The 13,740-nt window shown below is 35.9% G+C and overlaps 1 protein-coding gene across 1 annotated transcript; it reads right to left on the bottom strand.

Moving 5' to 3' along the window:
* Window positions 1-9,249: 9,249 nt before the first annotated feature.
* LOC112456253 (myb-like protein P) lies at window positions 9,250-10,191 on the bottom strand. Its single transcript, XM_025018698.1, has one exon. The coding sequence runs from the start codon at window positions 10,189-10,191 to the stop codon at window positions 9,250-9,252; it is 942 nt and encodes a 313-aa protein (XP_024874466.1).
* Between the last annotated feature and the right edge of the window lie 3,549 nt (window positions 10,192-13,740).

The following is a 13,740-nucleotide window of genomic DNA, read 5'->3' as shown; positions in this document are numbered from 1 at the left end:
CCTAAAAGGATTTCAGTAGAAATTGTTTCTGTAAATCAATCGATTAAACATTGTTTTTACACAAAAGTAGATATTCACTGAACTAACTTTAATAACAGTAATTGGTAAATTAGATATTCTAATTTCATATCTTTTACACTGTTCTCGGCTCTTAATTCTTTTATAATTCTCGAGTTTCTTTTTGCTTCTTCTTTCAGTTGTTCCAATAAATATGCTGGTCTATTTGATATCAACGAGTCTTTCTCCATTGTTGATCTGGAAATGTAAAATAATTACTTATTAAAATCTTCAAAGATAGTACTTAATCAATGACTTAAAGAAACAAGTGACACTTTATTAGCAACAAATACTCACATTAAGGAGGTTCGATGGCTTCATCGGAGGGAGTAGTGGGACGCGGGGGTTCTGGAAACAGCGCACTAGCGTTTGAAGTAGTGGGAATGAAGGGGATTGCTCTGATTGGTCGCCGCGTGTATAATGCGTGCTGCTGTTCACGTCGTTCACGACCATGACAGTCTAGCAGACGAAAAATCAAGCAATTTATGTTTTAATAATTAATTTTTCTACGAAATGTGCGGTAACCTTCCCCTTTCTTTCGCTCATTTATTTGTAAATTATTAAGTTACATGTGCAAATTTCTTTTTCTTTATCATTTGCATTTTTTCTTGCACTTATTTCATTCTGAAGGTATATGCAATATGTTATTTCCCATAAAAACCTATGTTAAAAATGCAGCCAGTTTCATGAAATTTTAATATGTTGTTTTGGAATACAAAATAGAATTATGTGAATTTTTGGAGAATTTTTTACCGTTTTGTTTTGAAAAAAATCTAATCCAAAAATTGTACTTTTTAAATTTTTGGAGTAGATTTTTTTCAAAACGGGACGGTGAAAAATTCCTAATAAATTCACATAATTCTATTTTGCATTCCAGAACAACGTATTAAAATTTTATGAAACTCTCTGCATTTTGTTGTAGCCATCGAACCTCCTTAATCACAAAAATTATTCTGTCAATAGTGTATAGATTTCTCTTGGATCTTCGCAAAATTATTCTACACGTTACAATCAAATAAATCAGTTTATTATTAAGTCAGTATTAAAATTTCTGATCAAATCACTTTTATATGAATTCACCTTAAATTTGTTACAACTCAAAATATTAACGAACATCAGCACGTTAACAGCTGGGACTCCACGTTATAAATAATTAACTTAAACTTTTTTTAAGTTAGGGATAAGCCTATCACCGTGTCTCCAACTGAGGGTTTTATTTAATTAACTCAAACGGCAATCTGTAATAAATTACAAAAGGTATAAGGTATAGCCTATATATAACATAACCTCCCTCCTCCCTTTAATCAAAGAAAACCTCTTTCGATTTTTTTACACTCACGGGTGACCTTCTTTTGGACACGTAATGATTCGACACCGCTTGATTAGACACGCACTATTGGACACGTAACTATTTAACACCGCACGATTCGACACCGCACGATTAGACACCGCACGATTGGACACCGCACGATTCGACACCGCACGATTAGACACCGCACGATTGGACACCGCATGATTTGACACCGCACAATTCGACGCGAACATTGCACGATTCGACACTGCACGATTCGGCACCGCACAATTCGACACGAACATTGCACGATTCGACACCGCACAATTCGACACCGCACTTTTCGACACGCACGATTTGACACCGCACGATTCGACACCGCACTTTTCGACACGCACGATTCAACACAACACGATTCGTCACCGCACAATTCGACACGCACAATTCGACACCGCACGATTCGACACGCTCGATTCGACACCGCACGATTCGACACCGCACGATTAGAAGCAAGAGCTAATATAAAAAATTAGAGAGTAACAGAACTCGCAAAGAAAGATAATAAATAAAAAATTATTACGTTTTTTTAAATTATGTTTATTATTTTTAATTTTATATATCATCATATACATAGTGTCTCACGCGAGTTCCACGCTGCCTACCGGCGGAGGTGGATGCGGGAGGGGGGCCGAAGGCCCCCCTTGCACCCCCGCATGTGTGTGTGTGTGTGTATGCATATAACATCTACAATTTAATATAGTCAGGATAAACTAATAAAATGATCTATTAATTTATCCTGACTATCCTGACTATATTAAATTGTAGATGTTATGCATACACACACACACACACACACACGGAGGGGTGCAAGGGGGGGCCTTTGGCACCCCCTCCCCCGCACCCACCCCGCCGGTAGACAGCGTGGAACTCGCTTTACAACTTAAAGTACATGTTAAGTTGTAAAGCAAAATTATAAAGTACATGCATGGGGAGGAGGGTGCAGGGGAGCAAAATCCCCCCGCCCACGCATGTACTTAAGCGAGCTTGTAAAGCGCGTCATAAACCCATGTGGCACCTCGTTTCGCGTGGAAAGTGTATGCGTGAACTATTTTGACATATAGGAAAATAATTTATATATATATATATGCAACGTAATTGGAGAAGTTGTTAGACCGATTCTATCAATTCTAACAATATAAATTATTTACTGAAAAAGAAAATTAAAAACAGAAAAGGAAATAAAATATTTATAATTGTATTTTCTTTTTTCCTATTAGTTTTGATAATTTGTACAAAATTAACAATAATAGAAAATAGAAATACCGAAGATTACGTAGAAGTTTGAAAACAAATAACAAATACTGTCCTTTCATTATCACGCATGTGTCAAAAAGATTGATTATTTTTTATTCATGCGCGTATATTTTGAAAAAGGCTTCCTCTAACTTAACAGATTACTACTTACGCGATGCGACTAATCTACAAAAATTAAATTGTGTTGCCTAGGGATTTTTGTTAGTACCAACGTTATCTCCTCTACTTTTTCGGGAAACTGTCGTGTAACCAATTTTAACATTTAAAAACTCAATAATTATTGCGAACGCCGCAAAATGGTAGGCGATTTTTATGTTAATCTCGACTCCTTCTACTTTTGGACAAGCGTTGGGTAGTGCTTTGAGACTATGTATATGATGACACTATGTATATGATGATATATAAAATTAAAAATAAACACAATTAAAAAGAACGTAATAGTTTTTCATTTATTATCTTTCTTTGCGAGTTCTGTTACTCTCTAATTTTTTATATCAGCTCTCGTTTCTAATCGTGCGGTGTCGAATCGTGCGGTGTCGAATCGTGCGGTGTCAAATCCAGCGTGTCGAATCGTGCGGTGTCGAATCGTGCTGTGTCGAATCGTGCGTGTCAAAAGGTGCGGTGTCGAATCGTGCAATGTTCGTGTCGAATCGTACGGTGCCGAATCGTGCGGTGTCGAATCGTGCAATGTTCGCGTCGAATTGTGCGGTGTCGAATCATGCGGTGTCCAATCGTGCGGTGTCCAATCGTGCAGTGTTGAATTAAGGTGAAATTTCATGGGCAGTGAAAAGTAGCAGCAGATTGTACTGATTGGCTATAAAATAGAGAAGTTCTCGAGTTCCTAGAACTTCTCTATTTTGTAGCCAATCAGTACGATCTGCTGCTACTTTTCACTGCCCATGAAATTTCACCTTTATGCGGTGTCGAATCGTGCGGTGTTTAATAGTTACGTGTCCAAAAGTGCGTGTCTAATCAAACGGTGTCGAATCGTTACGTGTCCAAACGGGATACGCCCAATGATACTTACAGCGCTGAAAGCGTCAAAACGAACGCGAACGCAGCCACAGAACTCCATTTTTCTGGAGCTAAAGAGCCAGTTAGATAAAAGAGAAGGGGAATATCACGTGGTATCAGGCAGCTAACTATATTTCGACATATATATTAGTTATATTTATGCTTTCCCCAATACTCAAAATAGCTACTATATTTTCCAAACTTTTTTTTGTTAATAACTTTTTAACGTATAACGAGCGACAGCTAAAACCTTTTGAAGGTCACTCGGAGTCATGACCTTGACAACATATATCAAGGTCATTGAAATCGGTGAGGTCGCCCTTAATCTTGACATTTACCAAATACTTTTCATAACAATATATACTAACAACTTAAATATGATTGTGATTGGAATCTATTAAATAATAATTTTAAAGAAATATTTAGCTACATGTTGTTTTTTTGCTTTATTTTGCTCTTCCATATTTTGTGTAGCTACTTTATCTATATTTTTTGTAACTTCCTCATTCGTGTCTTGTAAAGCATTTCTTTCCATATTCTTTACAGCTTCTTCTATATTTTGTGCAACAACGCAACGCAATCGACGCGTTTTTGCACGAAACAAAAGAATCTGGCAAAAAAAAGTGTCGCATTGAGCATAAGTTCATCGATATTTGAGGTGAGGCCCCTAAACTGGTGTATAATTACCTGTAATTATAATAATATTGCACACAATTACTCGGCTCTACACGAGACGAACGAACAATGCGCGGGAGAAGCCTCTGGAAGCACAACAATCTGGACAGTCACCGATCATCTTTTCCGCGCAGCGCGCACGCGCGATATATGCGACGCGAACACTCCGAAGTTATTACTGGAAATGATAATAATCACGTGTGATAGTGATTGATGTACATTTCTACACCTGAAAAATCAGTTTATTTTTTATCAAAGCAAATATATATTATATAGTTACGCGTTTTTTTTTTTAGTATTTTTGCAATAATGCTGCAAGATTTCTACAATCTTGCTACTATCTTGCGCTGTAATATGTATTAAATATTACAATAATTAATATCTACAATGTTGCTGTGATATTGCAGCGCAATCTGCAATATTGCAACGTTTCTGCAATGATACTGCAAGTTTCTATGCTGTATGGGTTGATTATTAAAATCTTGCATTCAAAATAACGCTTATAAAAAATAAACAAAAATCTTGTCTGTATTTGGTATCACACTTGTGAAAATTAAGCGTGTAAAAAATCTTCAAAAAAATGTAAACGTGCAAAAAAACTATTATCGATAACATCACACATACACACACAGAAGAAAATGTAGATAATTGATTTCTTTATTATTATTACAATAATTTGAATATTGAAATTATTTTATACCATATGCTTTCTAATACTTACATGTATATAATTAATAACAATATATTGTAAAATTATTAATTTTGACGCACCGATTTTAACGGCACTAACCGCGAGTTACACGGGGAAATGTCAGGAATGGATGTAGATGGGTGAGAGACAATAATTTGTTATAAATATGGAAAAGGTAACTTTATTTCACGGCAAGATGCAACAAGACGCCTACTCAATCCAACGTCTGTGCATCGACTGACTCGTCTTTCTCGCTCTTCGCCAATCCGGGCGTTTCTTCTTGCGCAGAGCGCTACAGCGCATACCAGTATCTCAAGCGACCAATCACACCTTACGGTCTACTCAAGCACGGCGCAACATTAATCTTACAGTTCGGCCATTCTGCGAATACATTCGTCCCGAATGTCTTAACGGAAATTAAATTTCAAAAACAAAAATAAAATATGCTCTAGTAATACAATTTCAATACAACTTAAACTATTTGCATAAACTTTTACTTATTCTTTAACATAAACCACAATATTATTATTTTATTAATTATTTAAACTTTTCTTTTTTATAGTACGGCAACCTTAAATCTAACCGCACGCAAAACTTAAACTATTTAAACTTACAATTATCTCATAAAACAACGCTTTTAAAATCTTTAATCTAACAAAGTTATGACTCTGGTTGTTTTATCCAATGCTTTAATCTATCTGGGGAAAGTATAGAGTTATAAGGCCTGGAGGTCACATTGAAACCTGGAATATCCTGAATCACATATCTATTATTATTTAAGGCCTTTGTAACCATATACGGACCCTTATAGCACGGCTTTAATTTCTTATCTTCACCGGGTTTTATTACAGTATCTCTTATCATAACATAATCTCCCTCTTTATACTGAGTTGGTTTTTTATGTTGTTTATCGTAATAAGCCTTATTATAATTCTTTATTTTATCAGTTACTTCTACAGCCAATTTACGAGCGATATCTCGTTCATCCGACACTTTTAATTCAACTTCAGCCAACTGATTTAACGTTTTAACCAACTCCTTATCCGAGTGATTCTGTTGCTCATACCCAAAAAGTAATTTTGAAGGAGAAGCCTTCACCGAAGAGTGAAATGTATTGTTTATCACATATTAGATAGATCCAATTGCAGAACACCATGATTGTTGTTCCTCAACAATTCTTTTAAGACATGCTTTTAAAAATCTATTAACTCTCTCTACTATGCCATTCGCCCATGGAGCAGCAACAGCAACTTGACGATGCTTGATATTACGAACTTGCATAAATTCTAAAAATTCATTCGAAGTAAATGCTGTACCTCTATCCGACACTAAAATACTTGGTTTTCCAAATGTGTTAAACAACCCTTCCAAATGTTTCATAGTTTCTCTTGAACTGGTAGACTTGACGGGAAACAACCAAGTAAATCGCGTAAACTCATCTATTATTAACAAAATATGTTTGAATCCTTCGACTGACTCTGAGATTGGGCCAAAATGATCTGTATGCCAAATTTGACACGGGGATTCAGGGTTATCTACTATTTGTAATTCACCTTTGCGAGTATTAACAGACGCATTTGTCATCAAACAAGTCAAACAGTTATCTATATAATCTATTACTTTCTTTCGTAACGAAGGACACCAATAATTTACGTATATATCTTGGAAGGTTTTCTCGACGCCACAATGCGCCATATCGTCATGATATACCCGAATAACGTTATTTATCATAACTTCTGGAATTACGAATCTAGGTTTATCCTTTTCTTTACGAAAGACAAGTCCATCTATCAACGTAAATTTTTCACTATCCTCAAATTCTAATTTTTTCGCAATATCCTTTAATCGAACATCACATTGCTGCTTATATTCTAGCTCTCTTTCAAGAGGCATTGGTTCTATATATGCAACAGCCCTACTTAATGCATCCACATGAGCCATCCGTTTACCTTCTCGATGTAAAATTCCAAAATTGTATTTTTGTAAACGGAGAGACCATCGAGCAATTCTTGGATTAATATTCGCTTTCTTCATTGCGAACACCAGTGCATTGCAATCAGTTATTATTACAAATTCGATTCCATACAAATATATATGCCATCGTGCCTACTGCCTTTACCATTGCCAACATCTCTAATTCAAAGCTATGATAATTAGCTTCAGCCTTGTTAGTTGACTGACTGAAATAGGCTACCGGAGCCCATTGACTATTTTCTTGCTTCTGCAATAAAATAGCTGCTATTGCAATGGCACTCGCATCTGTATGAAGTTGCGTTTCCGCCTTCGGATTATATATTCGTAAAACAGGGTACAACGTTAAATCCTGTTTCAATAACTCGAAAGCATTATGACATTCTTTATCGAATTCAAACTCTACGTTTTTGTGCAAAAGCTTTTGCAATGGTCTAGCCTTAACAGCGTAATCCTTTACAAACTTTCTAAAATAATTGGTTAAACCCAAAAACCTTTGCACTTCAATAACTTTTTTAGGTTCAGGAAAATTTCTAACTGCCTCTGTATGTCAGAAACTAATAGTTATCCCTTCTGGGGATATAACATATCCTAAATATTCGACTGATATTCTCAAAAAGTTACATTTTTTTAAATTTAATTTAAAACCATAACTTTTAAAAATTATAAGAACTTCTTTTAGGACACTAATATTTTCTTCTGGCGTATCAGAAGGAATAATTACATCATCCATATATACGATAAGCATATTCAGCCTGATTAATCTTTCTAATAATTGCGATAAACGTTTTTGAAATTCTGCCGCTGATTCACACCATCCGAACGGCATATATAATTGTTCAAATTGACCATCCGGAGTCGCAAAAGCAAAGTATTTCGTATGTTCAGGATGAACTTTAATCTGGTGAAAGGCATCTTTTAAATCTAATGTCGTAAATACTTTTCTATTACCAATACGCGCTATGCAATCCTCTATTACTGGAAAAGGAAAACATTGTTTATTTACTCTTTGGTTGAGCGGACGTAAATCAATACACATTCGTAAAGATCCGTCTTTTTTACGCACTAATACTACACGCGCGCAATACGGGAAATTACTACGCTTAATGATACCACGACGCAATAAATCATCAGTGATCTCTCTAAGCTGCTCTCTTTCAGACCAAGCAAATCGTCTGGGAGCATATGCAAAAACGGAATCATCTTTAAGGGAAACTTTTATTGAATAATTATCATCAATCAATGGTATATCCGAACTCTCAATCTCTTGCATCATCGAAATTAATTCTTGTTTATACAATTCATCAAAATCGATATCGATCTCTTGCAATAATAACAGCACGTCTTCAGATTCATCTTCAACAACTTCTGTAGAAACTATCTCTTGAAATAATTGAATGCGATTATTTAGTTCAATACCAGATGGTTTACATATAATTGAAATATTATACTCCTTAAGAAAATCTAAACCAATAATCAAATCTGACGAAAATGTGTCATCCCTTAACACCAAAAAGGAAATTGATGCATTTAAATTCGGTAACAATTCTAGAGAAATCACTGTTTGGACAGATCCTACCACATTAATACAAGTATCATTTACCGCTTTATATCGTTTTACCTTTTTATCTTTTTCTATACTAATATCTGGCAATCTTGCGAGAACCGAAGATTTAATAAAAGATACAGGACTTCCAGTGTCCACCAATGCAATCATTTTACATGAAATTTTGTTTATCGACGTTACAACAATACGCGAATCAGTAATTTCTAACTTCCTACCAGAATCTTCATCCACCGCTGCAATCTCCATCTCCTGAACATCTTCATCCACCGCAGATACCACCGGCATTGGTTTGGTAGTCGTCATAGCAGGCGACTGCTCCTTCTTCTTCAATTTGAAACAGTCAGCGAGGACATGTCCTTTTGCCTTGCAGTAAACACAAAACACATCTTTGTCCGTTTTCACCACTGAATTGTCCTTGGACCCTGAGCCACTATTATCCTTCGTTTTTTCTTGTTTATCATCTTTGTGAAAAATCTTGCGAGTAGGCTCGGCTGATACTGACGTTATTCGATGCATCTGTTCAAGGAATTCATCAATGGATTTACTATTTAATGCAGCCGCTACTTCTTTCAATGACCGGCTCCCAATACCACTAATCAATAGATGTATGGTATCTTTTTCTGGTAAATTTAAATTTTTTATTAGCACTAACTTGTCCATTGCATAGTCTTAAAATTGTTCTTTTTGGTAATTCCATCTTCTTGCTTCAACTTTTTGCATCGCAACATGAAATAAAATTTCACGTTTAAAACGGCGTATTATGGCTTCCTTAAATATCTGCCACGATTCAATTAACGTTGTTACGTTAAGATCAAACCATCTCTTCGCATTTTTAATTAATCTTCCAGAAGCTGCCAAAAGTAACACATCTTCCGTGACGGCATGGATCTGAGCAATACGTTCTCCAGTTTGAATCCAAATTTCAACATTGTCTTCATCCGTTCCAGCAAATTCTGGAATTTGACCGGACAACATTTTAACTGCGTGCGCGGTTGCCATCGAGGAGATCGGCTGGCGATGTGTAACTGATACACCGGAATCCACACGCACCACATTGTCTTCATTTGACACATTACGCACTCTATTTTGAGAGTCCTCACGAGACGAATTCATTAATTCAATCATCTGCTGCATCATAGCCTGATTTTGACGCTGCTGTTCCTGCTGGTTTCGAGCTTGTTCTTGTTGAAATTCTTGCTGGATAAGCATTTGTTCTTGCTGGATACGCCTTTGTTCTTGCTTATCCTCTTGCTGGATGCGCCTCTGTTCTTGCTTCTCCTCTTGCTGGATACGCATTTGCTCTTGCTGGAAACGCCTTTGTTCTTGCTTATCCTTCTGCTGGATACGCATTTGTTCTGCCATCCAAGCACAGATTTGAGATAGATCGGATGATCCTGTCGGCGTCGTCGCTGCGACTGTTGATTGCATCGCCTTACTTTTAGTGGCTGCACGCGTTTCTCTTTTCTGAAGATCCGACGTGGCTTGTCTCTCCAAATGAGACATGATCATGTCTATACAACGCAATGCATCACCCGGAGGATTTAGCCCATATTGCTTGGCTTCGTCTTGCAGTTCACTCACAGATAATTTTTCTAATCGTTGCCGCTCCATATTTTCTTGAATATAAACGACTGATCTTCCGTGATGAACGATAAATGTTTGAACACACTAATACTGCGTGATATTGTTCGAGCACACTCAAATGGCGGCAACACGGCACAATAAAATGGCGGGAGACGCACGAGAATATTCGAGACGTATCAAATGGCGGGAGACCGCTCGAGAATGTTCGTTCGTACTAAGATGGCGGTTGAATTCTGCACCCAAAATGGCGGGGAAACCGTTCGAGAACGTTCGAGACGTAATTTCTCACTCGGAATTATGTCAATTTGTAACGTGACAGACCGATATCTCTGGTCACCGATCCACAATATCAATGCTCTTTAATGTTCCTTAACGTCGTTACGACGGGATAATGTCTCTCACTTGAACATCGCGATTACAATAACGGTCGTTGACCCGATATTTTTTCACGGGATAACTGGCCGGAAATACCGTACTCGAATGTCGATTACAGCCTTGCACGCTGTATTTATTACTCGTCCGAGCAAAGGAATGAGGACAGAAGGAAAAGGGAAATCAGTAGCAAGCCGAATCGTTTCACGATAATGGCGGTACACGATTAATATCCCACTTCTGAACTGTAAAGTTATTAATTTTGACGCACCGATTTTAACGGCACTAACCGCGAGTTACACGGAGAAATGTCAGGAATGGATGTAGATGGGTGAGAGACAATAATTTGTTATAAATATGGAAAAGGTAACTTTATTTCACGGCAAGATGCAACAAGACGCCTACTCAATCCAACGTCTGTGCATCGACTGACTCGTCTTCCTTGCTCTTCGCCAATCCGGGCGTTTCTTCTTGCGCAGAGCGCTACAGCGCATACCAGTATCTCAAGCGACCAATCACACCTTACGGTCTACTCAAGCACGGCGCAACATTAATCTTACAATATTAATAACAAATAATAAATTAAGGGCGTATTCTGGTTTGAAAGGTTTTAAAAATAAGTATTTTTCATACATAGGAATTTTTTATAGGGGAACAAAGAAAGCGAATAACGTTAAACTTTGCATGTTTTTTAACCTTATTTTAAGAATATATTTTTATTTTTTAAGTAAGAAAAATGCTCTTCTTTTCTATGTTATATCCTGATCACTAGAAGGTATAAATGACAGACAGAGTAAATGATTTAGCTGTTCTATAGGTATCATAAACCCAAAAACCAAAAATATTCTTATTCAGAATAAGTGTGGCTATTGTCTGAACTAGAATAATAAACATATATATTATACGTTTATTAGTTTTTTCTTTTAATAAAATATTAACAAAATTTTGGAAAAAGTTATAATATTTTTAATAATATAAGAGAAATAAGACCGTTTTATGACCGTTATACAATCAATCAATATTAAATAAGCAGTGTACGATCCGAGCTTGGATCTTAATAGCCTAATAATATTTTTTGTGTATTACACGCATTTTTTCCAATCTTAATAAATTGCGCGCCGACTAACTTGTCAGATTTACAACACAGCTCCTGTTGGAGTAGTAAATTCTTTACTATTATTTAAATCGATTTAATTAGAGGGGTGTGAAGGGATTTTATTAATCCAATAGGAGCTGTGTTGTAAGTCTGACAAGTTAGTCGGCGCGTAGTTGATTAAAATTGAAAAAATATGTAAATATAGTATATAAAATATATTATTAGGCTACTATATAATCTAAGCTCAGATCGTAAATGGTTTATTTAATATTGATTAATAATATTTTTGATAAAAAGGCCGCCTAGAACCTAGAATGGAAATATTAGTTTAGTTCTAGTTCAAACGATAGCCACATATACTTCTGAATAAGAAAATTTTAGCTTTTTGCGTTTCAGATACCTAGAACAGCTAGAATTATTTACACCGTCTGTCATTTATGGTGACCAGAATATAACAGAAAAAAGAGCATTTTTGTTACTTAAAAAATAAAAATAAATTTTTAAAATAAGGTCAAGAGAACATGCAAAGTTTAACGTTATTCACTTTTTTCGTTTCCCTATAAAAAGTTCCTGAAAAATATATATTTTAAATATAATCTAAAAAGGCTCACAAAATTAAAAATTATATTATAGAAATAAAGAGCATCGAGCCGTAACGGGATGTAAGTGTTAAATATATTAAATGTAAAAGTGTTTGCTCTGAAAAAAAGAAGATCGATTGAATCGGACAATATAAAATATTTCACCGTTCCCTATGTGAAAGCTACGTCGGAAAAATTTAAAAAATTTGTCAAAACTGCAGAGATTGCCTTTTTGGTTGCACACCCCCTTAAAAGATTCATTAGGACGGGAAAAGACAACCTTGACAAGCTTTCTCAGTCAGGTCGTTTATAAAATCCCATGTAGGGACTGTGAGGTTTCCTATGTGGGACAGACGAAAAAGCAATTAAAAACCAGGGTGAAAGAACATAAAATGGATTTTAAAAGAAATCCTCGCTCCCTTTCGGTAATTACAGCCCATAAATTTCAGACTGACTACAAGTTTGATTGGGAGGGTGTTGAAATTTTAAACGTTGAGCGGTCACTGGGGAGGAGACTCACGTCAGAAATGATACATATAAAGAGACAGTTATCCCCGCTTAACAAACAAAAGGACACGGAGTCTCTTCCCGAGGAATATCTTCCGGTTCTTCATTTGCTCCCTCCTTAATTTCTTGCTCCCACTATAGTTTTTTCCCTTTCCCCCCCTTCCTATTCCTTTTTGTCTGTATAATCGGTTTCGTTCGTGCGCCACCCGATAGTCTGTTACTCTCTTGCAAAACTAACACACCAGCCACGAAATTAACAATGTCGACCTTACAAAGCGTTCTCTCCACAGACCATCAAATTGTACGTATTTTATATTAGAATGATTGTTAACGACACGGCGTATTTTAATTTGAGGAAATTTTATTTACAGCGATGCGTACGATACCAACGTTGTCGTCTGCGTCTTATTTTAATTTTAATTATACGATAGCGCTAATGTTTATTGCTTTAAAATAGACACTGAGGATGGTTCAATGTTTTTTAGAACCGAAACGTCTGTAATTTTGTAATACATTTAATATATTTAACACTTACATCCCGTTACGGCTCGATGCTCTTTATTACTTAATTTAATATATTTTAAAGATCTTTTAAATCAGAACACCTCCGTTAATAATTCTTTACATTCTCTTCCTGACGGAAGAGATTTTACCACTTCTCAATATAAATATAACCCACACAAAACTTGTTTCAGAAAGCTTTCCGAAAGATAACTTGAAAATTAATATTGAAATGTATAATTGAAATCATTCAGAAATATTTCTGAAACGTTTTATGAAAATCATATATCACTGAAAGCTTTCCAAAAGATAACTTGGCAATTAATATTAAAATGTAACATTAAAATCATTCAGAAGTATTTCTGAAACGTTTCATCGAAATCATTTATGACCCTTTTCACTGAAATATTACGAAACATTTCAGAGAAATATGCAACGACGCCGCTAGGCGGCGCATAATAGTAAGACTGACTCGCAAGTAAATTTCAGTTGGGATCTAATATAAGCAGGCCTTCGGCG

Source organism: Temnothorax curvispinosus, unplaced genomic scaffold, assembly GCF_003070985.1.
Source record: "Temnothorax curvispinosus isolate PA1 unplaced genomic scaffold, ASM307098v1 QBEX01000081.1, whole genome shotgun sequence".
Classification (NCBI taxonomy): Eukaryota; Metazoa; Arthropoda; class Insecta; order Hymenoptera; family Formicidae; genus Temnothorax; species Temnothorax curvispinosus.
This window is presented reverse-complemented; position numbering and strand designations above follow the sequence as displayed.

Excerpts from the sequence above, each read along its gene's own strand:
- LOC112456253 (XM_025018698.1), bottom strand. The coding sequence starts at position 10,191 with ATGGAGCGGCAACGATTAGAAAAATTATCTGTGAGTGAACTGCAAGAC.